This window comes from Balaenoptera musculus, chromosome 10, assembly GCF_009873245.2.
Source record: "Balaenoptera musculus isolate JJ_BM4_2016_0621 chromosome 10, mBalMus1.pri.v3, whole genome shotgun sequence".
In the NCBI taxonomy this organism is placed as follows: Eukaryota; Metazoa; Chordata; class Mammalia; order Artiodactyla; family Balaenopteridae; genus Balaenoptera; species Balaenoptera musculus.
The window spans coordinates 57,083,607-57,103,667 of record NC_045794.1 but is presented as its reverse complement, the minus strand read 5'-3'; the positions used below and the strand labels follow the sequence as shown (position 1 = coordinate 57,103,667).

At 33.8% G+C, this 20,061-nt stretch overlaps 1 protein-coding gene across 8 annotated transcripts in view; it reads right to left on the bottom strand.

The window, feature by feature from the left end:
• CNOT2 (CCR4-NOT transcription complex subunit 2) overlaps positions 1 to 20,061 on the bottom strand; it is a 113,493-nt gene that overhangs the window by 17,572 nt on the left and 75,860 nt on the right. For 6 of the 8 annotated variants that reach the window (XM_036865340.1, XM_036865341.1, XM_036865339.1 and 3 more), the window contains 4 exons: positions 16,373 to 16,439; positions 5,538 to 5,685; positions 4,607 to 4,789; positions 2,251 to 2,330 (listed from right to left, as the gene is read on the bottom strand). In XM_036865340.1, coding sequence (XP_036721235.1) covers positions 2,251 to 2,330; positions 4,607 to 4,789; positions 5,538 to 5,685; positions 16,373 to 16,439 — 478 coding nt within the window. The remainder of the gene's footprint in view (positions 1 to 2,250; positions 2,331 to 4,606; positions 4,790 to 5,537; positions 5,686 to 16,372; positions 16,440 to 20,061) is intronic. The other 2 variants (XM_036865346.1, XM_036865347.1) reach the window with 2 other exon arrangements.

Below are 20,061 nucleotides of genomic sequence, written 5' to 3'. Positions count from 1 at the left end.
GAGCTTCATTTATAACACAGGTGTGATAATGACACTGCCTCCTGCAAACAGCCTGAATCATATTTGAGGCATAAGCAATGGAAGCAGAAGCCCTAAGGACTTCTTTTTTCCTGTGGCCTATTAGTCCCATACACAAATGTGTATGCATTTGAGTGTGTGAAAGTGTGTGCGTGCGCAAGCGCGCGTGCGTGCGTGCACGTGTGTTTTGCAGCTGAGGGTATAAAGTAGGGTGGAGAATGTAGGTAAATGTAGGGTTCCCATGTCTAGTGCGTGAATTGTATGAGAATATGATACAAAGCCCAGAAGTTTATATTACCTATTACACAGTAGGCGCTCAATAAATATACAAGGAATGAATAAAATTTATTTTTGTTCATTTTGAATTTAAAAAATCAGTTTCTTTCCTTTTAAAAAATAAATTTAACCCAACATTTCTACTTTGCCTATTTTAATCGTCACCTTGATCTCTTCTCAACATTTATTATTCTATTATTCTTACAATCGTATAGTCTTAATTTTTGAAGAATTTATTTTCTAGCTTAGCTTTACCCTGACTATTTTTCTTTAATCTGTTTCATCTAGTGTATTATAACCATGTTCAATTTATTTTGCCCCCTTTTCCAGTTAATTTTAATTTTTCTCTAAATTTCGTAATTAGAAGAATCTCAGAAAGAAACTATTAACTCAAGATTACTCTGTTGATAGAAAATGGTTACATTCCAAGTCAGGTGACAGTTTAAATTTATGAAGGGTGAAAGATAAAATCATTCATACCCATTGTTTTTAAAGAAATTGCAGTTCATCAATTCTGAATTTTAAAAAGATACTACTGTATAAAAGGGCAACAATAGACATTAACAATTTATATAGTGCTTTAATTTAAAAAGCAATCTCTTTTGAATTACTTGATTACAAATTAACTAAAAACTTTCAATAAGTATTAACTTTTAATACACTTCTTCAGGTCCTCTAAGATGGAGTTTAAAACTGCCATATGCTATTTGAGAATAATTTTAACCTAAAAATATTAACTCACAAATTTTTATTTTTAGGGTAAGACTTGGAAACAATTTTCCTAGTGTAAAATATACTTAGTTAAAAATGACTTTTAAAAGTAATTCTAAAGTTTACAGAAGTGTATAAACCATAATTCAGAATATAAGATGGCACTGTGAGACACACTGTTACTTTATGGTTTATTTAGGGAAAAAACCCTCGCTAATTAAACTATGATATGCAGCCTAATTTCAGAGATATTAAAATATGAAAAAAATCTGCATTTGAGGAACAATGAAATAGGCTATTTCCTATTAGAATGCAAAACTTTAAATGCTAAAATTTGACATTTTAAAGTCTCACTTGGTCAATCTATGCTACTAAACATACAATAACACTGAAAAATTAAAAGCCGATAGCCAGAAATTCCATTTCAATTACTAAATCTTCTTGTGCTTTCACATACGCCCCATTTCATTGATCATTCTTTCACCTTCCACTTCCTTCACGTGTATTTCTCTCTCAACAATCATATTCATTTTTGCTCCTATGACCATAACAACATTCTTTATTTCCTTTCTCAGGAAAGGGTTTGGAGGCAAGGGTGGAAGAAGGTGAAACCTGAAGCAGAATAGCAACAAAGCCTCCTGTTCTCTTCTGTCTGAAGCAGCTGATAAAAGAAATAAACCAACAGACTGCAAAAATTCTTTACTGTCAAAATCAGAATTGGTTTTCCATGTAATTAAATTCTGAATTTTACACATAAAACTGGATTAAAAATTTGTAAGAGTTAAATGCCAAAATTAGTATTATTAAAACTATTAAGAAAAAATTGTAAGCGCTCCATATAATTTTAAAGGTTTCTTCAATCTGGGTCTCTATAGCCAGAATGCCATACCACTCAACCTAGTTTAGACTGTAGTAACAGGACTGAGATAGGAAAAGCTCTTGAAGCAAAAAAGATTCTGAGGCACAAGTACAGACTAAGTAAATGTTTACGCTTTCTCCAGGTGTTAAGGAAACAAATCTGATGTTACAACACTATACTATTAACATGCCAAGTGAAAAAAATATATTTAACTATCTTTCAACTGTTCACTGAATTAAATCCTATTGCCTGTCAAATTCTCCCTAAATTAAGTTCTATCATCTTAACACAAAAATTCCTTTAATATTTTGATTAGTATGTTGAATTGCTTTATATTTCAAGATCTATCATATTTTTATAGGGTACTAGCTCCAGAATAAGCTTACCTGTTCCATTAAAAATGTTACTTGATAAGGAGTTATTCATTCCAAATGCCTGATTCCTGTTCATTCCAAATCCAGACATACTGGGTACATAGAAAATAATTTTAGATATACAGTAAGAACACTAACTTTCAGTTGAAGAAAAACAAAAGTGTTTACTTTTGATCTCCTCATATAAAACAACATGTTTAAAAACAAATACTAATTTTTTCTTGAGTTGAATCTTTATTGTTATTTAAAGCTTCCCTAAAGTCCTTCCATGAACAACTGAGAACCAAAACATCTTAAACAGATGAATTAAAAAACAAAAAGCAAAGAATTTATATAAGCCTTGAGGAAAATAGAGATTAAGGGTATAGTTTTGTATACTTGGAGAGCCAACTTACTGGATATAATGGAAGAAGTAATTAACCTCAAAAATAGGCAATTTAGTTTAAGACTACTGTTCCTGAATACTTGTTTTTCTTCCACTACTGGTAAAATGTGCTATTATTACTTTTCATAAAAGATCTTCTTTCATACAGTCTGTCTTTCCCAACTAGAACATAAACTCCTCATGGACAGGGTTCATGTCATATACTTCTTTGCATCTCCTGCCCTTAGCATTCAGGAGGCTACAAAAGGCACTCTCAGTAAATGTTCAGTTGACGTGAATTAAATGGTGCTTTTCTTTAACTGAATTCAGTGTTCTAAAACACATCATCTAGTTTATCTTTTAGCTACTTAAAAAAAAAAAAAATCTCTCCATAGTGCTCTTAATTCTAAAGTAAGGTATTTGGTAAATAGTTACCAAAGCTTCCCTTTTTTGCACAAGCCTAAACATGGGAAAACAAACAAACAAAAAATAAGGCTGAATTTAAAGCAAGGCCAGAGTAATTAAGCATGTCAAAAAGAATCGTTAACACAAATTCTAAAATGAAAGTATGCATCTTTAACATCAAATAATCTGATAAAAGACATTGTATTAGTGTTATGAGTAAGGTTAAACTGTTTGAAGATGACAGGGTTTTAAATTTTTTGCCTAGATTTGTAAAACTAACTATGGCCAAACAATATTTTCATAAAATAATGCAGCTGGTGAAACACTCTAGAGAAGAGGAGAAAAGTCAATAGAAAGTTCTGTTTAATAGCATGTTAGAACTGCTGATGATATAGGTACCCTCAAACACTGAATAAGTAGTAAGAGATGAAAACATTCCATAATACATACAGCTTATCAATAGTAATAAGCAGGGCTTTAGAGACCCATACTTCATTGACAATTTATAAGCAAAGTATTTTTTAAAAACTAGAATGTGAAAAAATATGGAAAGGCAAAAATTTAAATATACATTCAATGAACGATACTACAAGAATGCAGAAAGATGTGTTAAAGCCCAAGAAGTATTATATCATCAGGAAACTGTCAAGGAGATGAGAATTTTGATAACCCTTTACAAAAATAACTTCTGTAAAAATTAAAAGAGCAGTCAAATTATAAAAGAAGTACTCAAAAGTCTAAATAAAAGTAAGAATTGGAGGTTATGGGATGAAGATTAAAAAGGAAATGTGCTAATAACCTATTTTAATTCAGAATTTACGAGTCCTAGATAAAAGAAAGTGAATTAAATGGCTTTGATGATAGCAACATCCTTTCCCCCCATATTCCCCATTAAAAAAAACGAACAATCAAACTAAAATGCTTTTTTTTTTTACAGTAAAGAAAGCCCTATTGCAGACATAACTCTCATATAAATTACCTGAATAGCTTTAAAATCCTAACAAAATGGGTAACTGTTTTTCGTATTGTTAACTATTATTTGCATAGCAGTATATGCAATGACCAGTGCAAAAAGGAGTGAAAAGCACAAATTCATCGTTTTGTTTTAAATCCCAGGACATGACACTATTTTCAAATACTACAGATGTAGTCTTCAAAAAGTCTTTGTCATTAAGTCTCCAAAGAACAAAACTGAAATTCAGTTGAAAAGGAACTTAACCAAAGCATAAATGAAGGCAGTAATAGTCAAACATGTCTCCAGTCCTATTCATAGGTATAAAGCTCTTACCACACAGGTGACCAGCCTCATTTAATAGAGGAAGGACATATCAACAAAAAATCTGCCGGTTGGCAACCTAAGAACAATCCTTTTCTAACAACAGTAACAAAAAAGCAAACTGATTTTCAAAAGAACATGTCTTTAGTTTGGGAGGTTAAAGTTGTGATGTGTAACAGAAAGAGAAGCTTTGGTCAAAATATATGATGAAACACACTTAAGAAACAGAAGCCAAGACTCAAGAACAGAACGTTGAATATGAAAAGGCAAATTTGAAAATACCCAGAAAGAACAATTATACACAGTATCAATAAACATCTTACCTGTTCACAGTAAAAGGCTGTCGAGAAGGCTGCTGCTTTGGCATACATATTATGCTTGGCGAGCTTCTGTTGGGGCTACCTAACCCTGAACTGCTCATGCTATTTGTCCTGCTAGGAATTCCAATGCCCTGACCAACCTGGGAGTGGTTCATCATATTCCTAGGATTCATAGGCAAAATACCCCTGAAAAAGAAGTCCATTATACTAAATAAGCTCTCTACAATCACTCATTAAAATTCTCTGTAAATAATCAATTGGCCTAACCCTAGAATCTCAAATATACTTTCAAATTGCATTGCTAATTTTTATTCATTTAACTCTTTTGTCTGGACATTTGAAAAGAAAAAAAGCTCTTTGAAAAGCCAAAGTAAACAAACCAACAAGAAAGGGCAAATCACAGAAGAATATATGGTGATATCGAAGATGAGAGAACTACTGGTGTGACTATGACATAAAATACAAATGTATTTCACATATATATTTAGAATAATTTCATTCCAAATGTATGTCATTCTATCTTCTTCATACTAATATGCACCATTTTTGTAATCTGTTTTATTTTATTCTCACTAGAGTAATGGATGTGTGGTGAGGGAGCAATAAACAGAATTATCTGAGGAGTGATCTGAAATTGCACATACTCCTTTGAGGAAGAGTGCTTGCTTTTGAAAAAAGCCCCCCAGGTGGTGATTAATCCTTGATACCCACCCCAGCTGATAACCAGTATGCTAGCTGCAAGATAAAACCATCTTACACTATACTTATCAATTTGCAATGAAATAAAATGAGCATAGGGTATCAACTTTCTTTTCCTCAGTGAAAGGCACTGAACCAGAAAATCAAATAATTAGTTACCTTATTAAAAAACTAAAAAGCTTGCTTAATCTACAAAGATACATTTTGAGAAATATTCTGGTCCATCAATAAATACCTGCTTGGAGATGGAGGCGTGTGAAGTGACATTGTTGGTACCCCTGTTGTTGGCGTGACGTGGCTCGGTAACTGAGTGCCTTGTGATAAGCTGCGATTTAACTGAGGGGTATTGTTGCTCATCCCCCTCATTGGAAGGCCTAGTGCACCTATTAAAAAAATTCAGAAGAAGGAAATTCATTGCCATCAGGAATGAAATTGTTATCCATCTTCTGGAGTTGGTAATTTAAAACATTTAAAAATGACCTAACGTTAATAATATGCAAATTTTAAATGGAAATATTCATTTCACTCCAAATGGACTCTGATTTTAACAAAAATGTATGTCTGAAATTTAATATTATGAATTTTCATATTGCTTCCATTATTCTATCTTTCATATTTCTTCTTTGCTTTCATATTTCTATCTTCTTTGCATATTTCTATTTTACAATAAACTGTCTGCCAATGACTATAACAAACTAGATGACTTATGTTTCAAAATAAAAACATTTTATACAAATATGCCTTTAAGAAATTTGCAATCTTGTGTGTTTTTATGTTTTAAATCATAACTGAGGTACGCAGACATTTAATCCCCACTTTGCTGAAGTAGCTTTAATTTTTATATGATCCTTTTCAAATGCATTTAAGAAAAAGTCTCTTTATTACTATTTACACATACGTACTTCTCAACATTACAATTTTTTACAAACCCAACATAAAATGTCAGCAACTGTTAAAAACTCAATCTGATATAGCTATAAGAGACAAGAATATATAACATTTTAAAAGATTTCAAAGTACAATGACCTTCTATTTGTCTAGTATTTCTGGGGCCAGGTGTGGGAATGGATGTCCAATATGTGTATTTTTCAAAACCTACTGAGGAGTTTACCATTCAGAAACAAAACATTAAAAAGAAAAATTAACCATCTGGGATAAACTTAATTGTTTCCTGCCTTGTGTTAATATGAAATATAAATTATTATTTTGTTAATGATTCAGAATAATCATTGTGGATATTTAATGTTCTGGATGTTTTTTCCCCCTTTTATCCCTCAAAGCAAGGATGTTAGCTATCACTTATGTTGTCATCACACCTGCCTATGGATGTCAATATGCCTCCTTGCCTCCATCTTCCTTACTCACACATTTTGGTGCCTTCTGTTACTAGTCTGCTGTGGAATGGCACATCAGTCAACCAAACATTCTAAACTGGAGGTTAAATAAAAGTGGTAAGATAGAATGAGAGTTAGTGAATAAGTAAGGACGTTAGCAATAGGGATTTAAAGTGACTCCCTCCCTACTTTTTGGTCTAGTTTTGGGTCCAAGAATTTCAAAGACCTGAATATTTTGAAACTATGACTTCCAAAAATTGGAATATATATATTATGTTCTGAATATTTTCCTTCAAATATCTCTGCAAATTTATCTTTTTGCATAACAGTAACCTGTTTGTAACAGTAACGCTTTGTAACCTAGGGATACCAGTGAATCACAAAGATTTCACTGGAATCTGCCAGCTTCAGTACTCAGCTTGCAGCCTAACTGCTTCTCAACTGAACGAAGCCAATAAATCCAACTCAATATAGCTGTTATATTCTATGCGTACTCATATTCCATGAAGACCTGAGCTTGGTTCTGCATTTCTTTAAGTCACACAAAGGGAACTGATCTAGATCATATGTTGGTTTAGTCATTATATGTATGTCTGGTCACTACAAGTTTTGTGACCACGAGTATACCGCTAGCTACAGCCACTTTCTCTGAATTTGGGACAAGATAAGGAAGAACAAGAGATTAAAAACCAGCCTACGTAAGATTTCTTCAGAAGATACCAGTCTTTTCCTTTTCTCAAGCACACTAGTTTTCCTCTAGGCCCTCTAGATGCTCCCGTAATGAACCACCAACATGACACTTTTCACATCACTTACTCAACAAACATTTATTGTGTGCCTACCATGTGCCAAGCACTGTGTTAGCTGCTGGGGATACAACAGTGAACAAGATAGAAAAAGCTCCTACCCTCAGGGAGCTTACATCCTTTTCCCTAAATATGCTGTCCTAAAGTCAGCTATAGCTGCAAATTTCTCACAGGAATGTGTTTCTCAGCTACTGATAACCAAGAAACCTAATCCAATGTTCACATTTTACAGATGAGGAACCTGAGCCTCAGATAAGTTAACTGACTTCTCCAAGGTGACACAAAGAACCGAGACTCCTAGTGTTCTTAATGGCAGCCCTATGGGAGCCCAAGAAAACACTAAATGAGCACCCTTGTGAGTACCTACTGACTTGTAATACCTTTTATCTATTCTTTTTCTTTTCTCTTGCTTTCTTTTTCTGAATATGTTTACTTAAAACTTTTTCTAAACCAACATCTCTTATCTCTTCCCTCCATTTTCTTCCTCTTCTTCTCTATACCTGTCAAGTTTTCTTTTCCTCCACATTTACTTTTCCTTCCCATTTCACTCTCTACATCTTCATCATTATAAATATACATGTTCCAAAAAATTGCACCCTTTGGCTCTTCAATAGGCCCTTCTAAAGACTCATGAGGTTTGTTTACTTCAACCTTTCATATACTTATTATTCTATGCTGTATTATGAAAATACGTAACTTCAGAAATATTTTAGAGATTGGAGATTATCTGAACATTAGTAAAAAAAATTTTGGAGAAGGAAACAAGAATGGGTAAGGTAATATATTTAGTCAATTACGGATTGGCACACTTGAATTAATTTATAGTGAGGAGAGTAGAGGAAGACAATATGAAATAAAGAACTCAAAGATTAGCATTTACTTTTATTTTTCCTTTAAAAAACACTTGATTTCATAAAAACAGCTAATAAATTCAAAAGCTCTGAGTTGCATTTTATTGAACCTGGTGGGTAGGAAAAAAGAAATCAAAAGAGAAGAAAGGAATGCATCAATTTCAAACTGGATCATCAACCCTTGAATACTTTATAATTGAGTTATTTTAAATTCAATTTAAAAACTGAATTCCTTTAAAACATATAGAATTAATACCACTGAGTAAGAACAGAGAAAGATTTATTTCTAGGAAACAAAATACATGGTCATTAAATTTGAGTTGCTTGAGTCAAACTATTACAACTGCGTAGGGTCAAGGGAGGGAAAATTTTACTTTTACTAGTATAATTAGAAACATGATAGAAAATTATCTAAAATGTTATACCAAGAAGAAGACATGTAAGCTGAAAGGGGGAAGAGGGGGAATAAAAAATTAGCTTAAAAAAAAATTGACACGAAATAACTACAAGTAAAAAAACATAAATATGTATGCCTGAGCTTGTGCACTGGAAGGGCAGTAGAATTAAATTTTATCAAGCACCTAAGAAATATGTGAAGCACTATGCTACTTCATCTCCTTATAAAATATTATAGAGAAGGTATTTATCCCCTTTTTATAGACAAGGAATAAAAGAATGATCAAAAAAAAACAGCTATAAAGCAGTTTAAAAGGTTACAGTTTTGAAGCAAAGTTTTCTTTCTATTTGACAAAGTGATAATAAAGGATAATACCATATTAGAAGGAATACATGAACATATTCTAAGTAGATTCCTATTTCCTATTTGGCAGGGTGCTAAACAAAGAATGAACTGAATTCTGTATTGATCATTTTTCAGAAATCCAAAAGAATACGACCTAAGAAATGTTTCCATGAATTACTTCCATTGCATAAACTGATTAACAGCACATTCCTTAAATAGTTATGGAATGATATGCCATGCTTTCGTCAATCTTTTGCTAAAGATTAACAATATTAATAATAATACAAGTTATAAGAAAAAAAATACCAGCAACCAAATCCTTGGAATACTCATACTTAAATGAAGTCTCCTGAAATCTTTAAGGAGAAGGGAGACAATTTTTAATTGATGCAAGAGGGCTTAAAGTATCCCCCATTCCATTCCCAAAGCAACTACCTTCCCTAAACTCACTGTCTTGCCCACACATAAAGGGCAACCATCTTCTTACCTCCAACCTGTCCCCATGTCTTCTTACCTCCAACTTGTCCTGAACCTAGCTGGTTAATCTTCCCTGTAACACTATTGCATTATACAATTTCCTTAATTAAAATCAAAGTATTTTAGAGATAGAAAAGTCTCCAGAGAGTATCCAACCAAGTTACAGATGAAGATCATTTCAACTTAATTATAGATGAACTAACATCAGGCATTAAGTGACTTGCCCAAGATCACAAAAAATGAAGAATAAAAACCATGATCCAGGGACTTCCCTGGTGGTCCAGTGGTTAAGACTCTGTGCTTCCACTGCAGGGGGCATGGGATTGATCCCTGGTCAGGGAACTAAGATCCTGCATGCTGCTGATGCAGCAAAAAAACCCAAAAAACAAAAAATACAAAGCAAAAAACCACACACACACACAAACAAACAAACAAAAACATGATCCAATTTCTTGACTCTAATTTCAATCCCTTTTTTCAACCAATCACACTTTCTGCTTCTTGAAGTAGTTGCTAACCTTCACATCACGTGGGAAACTTTAATATCTGTGTCCCACACCCAGAAACTGTGACTTAGTCTGGGTCTGGGAAATTCATGGGCAGTGGGATTTTTTAAACTCTTTAGGTGTTTCTAGAAGGGCAGTCAGGGTTGAGAATCACTGTTCTAAAGTTAAATCCAATCACAGTGTAGTCTTTAAAATGCTCTGTCAAGACCCAAAAGATTCTTCTAATCTTTATTTTTCCCAGCTTTATTGAGATACAACTGACATAATACTCTTCTAATCAATTTTAATACTTTACTCACCCCAATACAAACTCTTTTTAGATACCACATACTTGACTTACAATCTTCTTTGTAATTTCCCTAGTCCCCTCCCCAAAATATGCCCCGGTATCTTTACTCATATCCTTCTCCCCACCTAGAATACTTTCCCTCCTCTTGTTCTACAGAGATATACAAGACTATTTTAAAAAGAAAACAAAAAAACCACCCAAAAAACAAACTGCTATGATCAAGGTGTTTACATGCAGTACATGTACAGTGTACTTGGTGTATATGGAGGGCAACACTCAGACATGAAAGTAGAATGAATTTGGGATCAGAACATGTTTCCTAGACAATACTGTATATGAACTCAATAATGAAAGAGACCTAGCCAGGCATTTGGTGGTGGTGGTGAGGAGTCAGGGGAATAAAAATGTCACACCAGTTCGGTCTGAGAAAACTGCAAGATATATGAAAATGAGGACAAGTGATATGCCTGGAGGAAGAGTGGGCTTACCTTCTGGGTAGTAAGGATGTATGAGACAAGCATGGATGGAGCTAACCTGGCTTCAAAATCCTCAACTATGAGAAGTTGCTGCTGTGTTAGAACCACCTGGGAGTCCCAAACATCTGGCTGGATCTTTACAGCAGGTGGCACTCCATCTGTGGAACAGCTCTGTGAATCTCCTACATATACTTTGTACTCCTCCTCCTCAACCTATGTTTGCATGATACATTAGCAGCACCCTTTCACAAAGTAATGCAGGTCTCTAACGTTAGATATCATCCTTGATCCCTCTCTTTCTTTCATATCCCACATCCCCAAATCATATTAGCTCTATGTCCAAAATATCCCAAATCTAACCATTTCTCAACACCTCCAGCACTAGTCCAAAGCCACCCTACTTTCCTGCCTGGACTACTGCAGTAATTGTCTTTTTCTTGTCACTTGTCCCTCCTCCACTCAGTCCATTTTCTACACAGCAAGGTGATCTTTTAAAAATGAAACTGTATCTTAAAATCCTTCCCATTAAACTTAGAATAAATCCAAATGCTTTACCAAATCTTTACAAGACTCCATGACCTGACACCTGCTACCCATTAACCTTCCACTTTCTTTGTTCATTATACTGGCCCTCTCATTCATCCTTTAACACATGAAGTTCATTCTTACATTCTCATGAGTAAGACCCATTTGCATTTGCTGTTGTCTGTACCTGAAAATCTCTTCCCCAGATCTTTCCAAGGGCTTCCACTTCTCAACAGACTGGTTTCCATTCAAATACTACCTCCTCAGAGAACAGCCTCTTTGCCTGCTCGAAAACTACTGATCCCATCCATTCATCCATTAACCTGACAATTTTTTATAGTACTTATTATCAGAATCATATTATTTATTTACTAAGTAAATAAATTTACTTGCATGCTTATTCTGTTTTCCTTCATTAAAATATAAGCTCCATGAAAGCAGGAACTTTGTTATTTGCCATACTCTTCAATCCTGGAATGATTCTTCACTCATGGTAGGTACTAGATAAATAACACAATAAATGAATAAATCCTATCATAATGCCTTAGTCAGCAGACTCTTGGAATCTGTGTATTTAACATATGCAGTTTCTACTGTGTGCAAATTGCTTTCTAGGGTCATGACATTCAGTAAGTAATATGTAGCATCCAGGTTTCAAAGAAACTGCTGTTCTCAACTCATGTTCACATAGTAAAACTTACAAAGTAAGGCAATCCTGGTTCTACTACTTACTACCTAGGCAAGTCCCTTAACCTTTAATCGGGTTGTTGTGAAGATTAAATGAGTTTATATTTATATCAAGTACTTAACATAGCCCCTGACACATAGAAAATACTGAATAACTATTAGCTTTTGGGGGGTGAGGGTCGGGTGGGGGGATGAAACATGCCTATGGAAAGAAAATCAACAGGTGGTCCTAAAGGTAAGATAAAATGAGATAGTCTAATGAAGTAACAACGGTTTTCACCTATAAATAGTTGTTTTCTGGGGGAAAAGAGTATGCTATAGCTGCGTTCTTGAACTTGAAAAGTAGCAAATATCTTGAGGTAGATTCCATAAAATTGTGAAGATTTGTACTTCTTGGATGAAACCAATGTAACAGCCTAATAGATTTCCCTTGTCTCGATAAAGCAAACCACTCAAAAATTTATCCCATGCTGCAGATTTTGTTCCCACTACTAAAACAACCTTACTCATAGTCTCTTCAAGGACAATGTCAAACATGACCTCATCTGTAAATCCTGTCCTGATCATTTAAGGTATGTGATTACTCCTACCTTTCAAGTCTCCAGAAAACTCTGTACTTCTTCCTCTATTTTGTAGGAAAATAACTTGTGTATTTATCCTACTAGATTATATATAAGGACCATATCTTGTTCATCACGCATTCAACAAACATTTAGTGAGTGCCTATCGTGTACAGAGTAATGAGGATACAAAGGCAATGAAGACATGCAATAAATAAACGCAGCAACACCGAAGGCGTATATACACTGTACAGAGATGGCATAAAAGAGAATGCTCTCTTCTACAACACATCTGCAGTCTCTAGCATGATGCAATATATATGGTAGGCACTCAAAAATATCTGTTAAACTCAATTCCTACCTCCTTTTTGAACCTTTCCCGTACTACTGTAGCTTACTGTGCTTTTCTCTCCAATCCGCAAGTCTGTCCATATCATTCAACATGATACCTTTTAACCTATGGTATTTAATACTTTGCATATAAATATGTCTTGACCTCCCCAACTATAAAATGCTTCTAGAGAGCAAGAACTCCCAGGGTATTCATTATTAATTCAAGTATCTGTTAAATGATCCTGCTATTTCCTAAAAGCTACCAAAATGTGTCACATGCCTAACTATACTGTCAACAGCATTATTTCTGAACCATTCCACCTGTGCTCTGGTTCTCCACAAAACAAGTAGCTTTCATATATGTATTCTTAAAATAGGAGGCCAAAGGGATGTTGTTGAAAGCATAAGGCTATGCCACTGCTTTTAAGCCAGGAGTCCGGATCCCAGAAAGAGAAGTTTATTTCCTTTCCCAGCTAGTGGTCTGGGTCCTCTGAGAATTCAGATACAAATGTATATAATGGATTCATTCAGACAGCTAGTTAACCGATGTGGCTAGATTATAGGCATATAAGAAGTACTCCTTTTTCTCAAATCCTCCAAGGCCCTAAATCCTGTTGGTAAGAAAGAAAAAGTCACACCAACGATACTACCACTTAATTTCAATGCATTGACTATCCAGGGGAAATTAATTCCTGGCTCCCTGTTCATTCCCATCTAGTACACAGCTTCAGGGAGCCCAGGGGTCTTTAAACCTAGACAGTGTACTTAAAATCTTATGCACAAGTAGAGAACAAGTAGAGAACATCATGCAACTTGAATACAAGATTCCATTCACCAGCTTCTACAGTTACCACTTGATGCACAGTAGTCACATAAAACCTTGGATGAAAAGTTACATTATTTGGATACAACTATACTGTACTAGAACCCATGATCACACAAGCTCCTAATCCAGCATTTTCTGGGTATCCTTGTGTACTATACAATCACTTCCACCCAAATCTGGCGAAAAGTCGCTTTAAGCAGCTCTGTATCCATTCCAAGAGGAATTCCTTCCCTTGTTTTAAACTCAGTGAGCCTCAGTTTTGGAGAGGGCACTCTTCCTTCTCCACCTCTAATCTCTCTAATCATCAAGAACACAAAACAGATAGTAAACCTCTATTTTAATGGCTCAAATTCCTACTGAACTTTGCCAATCTGAATACAGAGTTAATGGTGGTACTCAATACACTTGGGGGGCAAAAGAACTTTGTAATATCAAGCCCAATGCACAATTAAAGTTAGCTGCCATAAGAATAACATCATGAATCTATTCCCACCTACTTATTCTATCTCCCCATCCTTTATTAAGGTCAGCCCCTCAAGTTTTATCTTTCTGACTTACTTATACTACCGAAGCCCTGACCCTCAAGTCCTACATGTTAGCTGGTGTTCTCCTCTCTGAGAAGGTGTGTGTTCAAACTACTTAGCAGCTGAAAGACTTATCTGGCCCTGTCAGGTCTATCCTAACAGACAGAGACTAGGAATTCAGTCTCTGTTTTATTTTATTTTACTAGTTGTAGCTTCTAGATCTGTGCACTAGAAAGGAATAATTGTACCCTGACTTGAGACATTTCAGTTTCAGTTGATCTAAGGTTCATTTTTTAAAATAAGTTAATACCTACAATGTCTGTTAAAAGAGTGAGCCATGAATTGAAAATGCTGGTTCATCAATGCTACAATAATAAAGCCATTTATTATACTAAACTCCAACAGGAAATATTTGTCATATGTAACTTCTTTTTAAATTACTAAGTACCTTAAAATACTTTTCCTAATGAAAATAACTTTGCTCATTTATTAATCTTTGTATACCCTTAACCATCAGCACAATCATGTACACAAATTAAGTCAATAAATGTCTACCTTACCAATGAAATAACTATATTCCAAACCTAATCCATTCTATAACTTAGCCCAATTATAACTTCACATTTGTAGGTTAAAAAAATTAGATCAGATTTTCAAAGTCCATATAGCTGATTATATTGTAAAATAATTGCCATTCTCCTTCATTAAATAACCTTGGCTTCTCAAATATAATTTTTCTCGATTCCATTATCTACTTTCTGCTGTGATAAATTGTGGGCTTTAAAAAGAAAGCAATGTAAGTTCTTTGCAGTTTCTCTATAGAAATAAAGGGTAGCTTTAAAATTTAACTAGATATTTCCAACGTAAGGGTTACCAGAAAGGTGAAAAGTAGTAGGCTTCAAACAAAAACAGTCCAAACGAAACAAACTGTTAGCTAATAATATTCCCTCAATAACTAGAATGAACATTTGCTGATAAATAAGCAACATCTTTTTTGTGTAATAAAAGGCTTAAAAATGTTTTCTACTTAACTAGAGGAAAACTAATATCTGTAATTAATAATTTTCCTTACTAATTCTGTACTAACAAAATTGTTTCATAGCAAAAAGAATGCCACAAGAGGTAGAGAGAAAAAAAATTAGATGGAAACTGTATTTGTCTAACAAAATAAGTTTTTTCCCCTTACTAAATTTCAAAATAAAATTGAAGGGTAAAGTGGTATGACAAACTACTCTTATATCTATCAAAACTTTGCCTTTCATTATACTGGGAAAGAGTTCCAAATCAAATAACTGATTTTTATTTGAAGCTGGTTAAATTATTTGGTCATCAGATTGTCTGCTTCAGTTACCCTATTATTCTGTAATCTTTGATGGGAATTTACATCCCTTTTAACACTCCCCTCCCACTACAGAGATGAGAGATTAGCAGTCTCTGACATTAAAAGATATGACAAATCTTATTAATATATAAAAGTTTGGAAAATTAATTTAAAAAAAGGGAAAATTTTATAATTTAGTTTTATAAAAATTATGTCATAATAATAGTTAACATTTATTGAGCGCTTACTATGCGCCAGGCACTGTGCTGAGAGCTATAAAAGTATTACAACACATAAAAGAAATAAAATCTTGTATACGGAAAAAGCTTTGAACTGTTAGTCAAAAACAGAGATTGTATACCCAGACTGAGCCAAAGTAAAAGAAGTATTTGCTAAACAAAGAGAACATTTCACAAACTGCTAGGTAATGGGCTTACATTAATAATAAGACCAAAAAACACAAACAAAACAACCTACTTAACTGACCAATCAAAAAACCTTTAACTTCCTCCAACTGAAAACATAGAGAATGTCTATTTTTGTTTAGCAAATCTTCTTCAAAAATATTGCAAAGGAACATACACATACAAAAGATGAAGAAATAAAATTTGATCTACCCTGTATCCAAATAATTTTGAATTAGAAAGGTCTGAAATTATGAGGTTTTTTGCTAAGTAAAATAAGAAAAACTGAAAATTAAATATCTTTCCTTTTAAACCCTAGAATAAACCCACAAGGGCAGCATTATTCTTTATTTGGTAGTTATTTTTTTTCTTTAAATAAAGTATCCCAGAATAAATACAAAATTCTTACTTTGTTGCCCGTATAAACTTGCCCCAAACTGAGACAGCTGACCTGATGTAGATGGTGATGCCAGCATCTAGAAACAAATTAATTATATTAGAGCATAAAGAAAGTACACAGAACATTGCACTGACACTTTACAAATCTGTACAACATATCGTAATATGTGAGAATCAAATCCATATTTCCCAATCTTCAGAAAAACAAAAACAACATTGCATAATAAATTCCATGTTACTTAAGAGCGTATCACAATTGCATGACATCAAACTATGCAAATAAAATTAATTTTTGATAATTAAAGTTTTTTTCCCAGTTACTCTAAATGAAACTATGACAGCATCATTACCTCACTTTTAAAAAAAGCAAACTATGCTAACAAATACATGAAGACAGTACTTCAGAAAGTCTAAATTTAAGTAAAATTACTTGATTCTTAAATAATATATTAAGCTAAATTCTAAATTCAGTTTATTAAAGTTGAAAATAAAATTACTTAAATAAAAAAGTTGTGTATTTTGTAATAGTTACTGATTTTTATATAGAAATATGTGTATCAAATGGGTAGAAAAATCTAACAAACATACACACAACCATGTACGTGGAGAGGTGATACAATACCAAAGGACAAACCCAAAATACTTACAAATATGTATAGACATGGTATATAATGTACAGTGTATGTACATTCATGGCACTTGCGTACAATGCCTTTCAATTTTTTGCATCATCTTTTTTTCCCTAGAATAAAAATTCTTTGAAGGCATGTTATATTCATTTTTTACTTCTTCATAGAGACTAGCACTGCATGTGGCAGTGCTATAAAAAACTAGATACTTAAACTGAGTAAATGAAAATGTGTACGTGTAAGTGCATGTCTGTGTATTCCCTGTCTTATATTAAGCAACCATCAAAACACCGTAATTAAATAAGACATGAGCTACGTCATCAAAAGGGTTATAATCTAGTGGAAGGACAGAATGAATTACACAACTAATTATGTTCAAGGCACAGTATGGTAAGTGCTCTTAAGGAAGTATAAAGTATCACTGAAGGAAGATATTTCTAAAAAAGGGTGAGGTAACAGGAATACTTTGTAGAATGGTAACATCTGATGTGGGTACAGATGAGGGGTCTTCCAGTGTGAGAATATGCAGTGAGTGCGATAAAAGTTAGTGACATGATTAGAACACAAACAAAATAAGAAACATCAGTGACTGAACAATAGGGTAATTAGGGAAGGGAGATAAGGCCTACCCTACGCACACTGGGGAATAGAAGAATGGGAAATAAAAGAGTGATGGGACCAGATGCAAAAGGTCTTCTTAAATGTTATGCAAAGACGGCTACTAACTATGGCGATAAAGAGAAAACATAATTTTAAGCCAGGAAGTGACATGATCAAACTGTGCTTTGGGAAGATAATTCCAACAGCAAAACTGGATGGAAATGGTAAGATACTAAGCTAGAACAGGAGAACTGCGACTACGAAGGAGTCCTACTGAAATGGTTGAGATATAGGGGAAAAGAGATGGGTGGAGAATCACCAGACAGGGAACTATCAGAGGCCTCTCTGGTTTCCAGTGAAGAACTGGGCTGACATTGACCACAGTAGGAAAGCCAGGGGGAGAAATATTTAAACAGTAGAGGTTTATACAATACACATTTCATGCTATTTTCATGTCAAAATTCAAAATTGTTTTAATTATTCTGAATTCACGCAAGTTTTTATACAACAGTAGTTTTAAACTAATGACATACACCAGACTCTTCTGGGGTTGGGCTAAGTTACTACTCTAAACACAGCAGTATTTAAATATAGTAACAAATTTTCTAAAAAAGCATCAAATCTTATAAATATTCCTTCTGAAATCTGGAGGGTATACAATATAAACAGTTAAACTGAAAGAATACGCATTTTATGCCTGACCAAGTTCTTTTGTTAGGTACAATTATCGTTACTATTACCACATAACCGCAAATATTTTAAGCACATTAAAGGTTCATTTCTAAATTGCAAGAACAAGATCAAAGAACATATGTAACATACAACAAAGCTTTAGTTGGTGACAGAAGGTAAAATGTTTATAATAAAATGCCTTAACAATCATGATTTTCTGTTATCATTATAAGCTATAAACAAAAGTAAGAGTATAGTTTCCAAAGGCTTCACATAAAAGATGCTGGCCAGCATGAATCCATGACTTAGAATGATCCATAATGTGAACATTCTAGAATGGACCACTAAAAATTTTACTTTTCCCAGAAATGTGTATGTTTATTGAGCACATAACTCCAAAGAACAGACATTTTATAGTCTACTTTCTCACAAAGGTTATACATCCACAAGTGGGTTATAGGTACGCCAACATATCACTCCTCTCAGCACTGGGAGATAAAGTAGAGAAGATGACACAACATGAAGGTAAAGGGGGAATGGCTCCCTGGGCCAAATATTTGAGTCGAAGAGCAGCAGGGTGACCCATTTACCAGTATGACATATTAAATATTATCATTTTCTCTATGTGTGAGTACATAGTACATAGAGAAGGTTAGTAAACAATGCTTTACAGAAACATGAAAGTACTTTGTTTAATGGTTTATAACCTTCAGACCATCCAAGTAAAATAAGCATTGATCAGCTATACAAACCGATGTTAAAATGACTGCTTCAAAATGTGTCAAAAATGCAAATATATAATTTCTTATAAAATCAATCCTAGCGGTATGTATTTTTAAACTCTGAAAGCATGCTTCATGAAATATATCAGTGCTAAAAAATGGATTTTAAAATGGATTTAACATACAATGAAGGAATATGGGGTAGAAACACTATTTACAAGCGTAAAGAAAATACACAAGAAATGTACTCTGGCACAGAAATTAACTACAATTAACAGATGATAGAAAATTTATATAATTTTTTAACTGCTGAAAGTTAATTGTATAAAGGTAAATTTCTTAGAAAAATATACAACTTTAGATCAAAAGACATATTAGAGTAGGGAATATAAGCATAAGTGGAAAGAGCCCGGCTTTGAGTCAGAAAAAAATCTAGGTTCGAATCCTGATTCTGCCTCTTACCTATGGGAGAGCCGAGCCTCTGTTTCCTTCCTGTAAGATGGAAATAACACTACCTACCTCATAGAGTTGAAGTGAAGATTAAATTAGATAAGATATGCACATATTAAGTGCTCAATAAATGGTAGCAGCTGCTGCTAGTAATCTAATCTTCCTCCCAATGCAGGACTCTCATTAATAGCAATCAGAGGGGCAGCCTTCGGGGAATTTATTGAATAGTACCCTAATTTTATATTCATTTTTGCTTAAGAAGCTAAAGAAAGAAGTTTATCAAATGAATTCTAGATAAAATAAGGAGCAGAACTTGTGTTCTTAGAGGGGGAAAATAGTAGAAAAAGATTAAATGTCACACAATCAGTAGAATGCTGAAACCAATAAGCAGGTTACTGTGTTCCCAGTCTAAAACCATTATAACAACTATATTCTTCCTCATTTCTCAAAGTCTATAATACAACACTACATTCAAACAACAATAAAAACCAGGAAGCAACTAGAAGAAACAGTAATGTAATACAAGTTATTTTCCTGACTCAACAAAGAGCTCCTTTATCCTTTTGCTTAATATACAGACTATCAAGGAAATCAACAAGTTAGAAACTGTATTTCTAAAATTATTT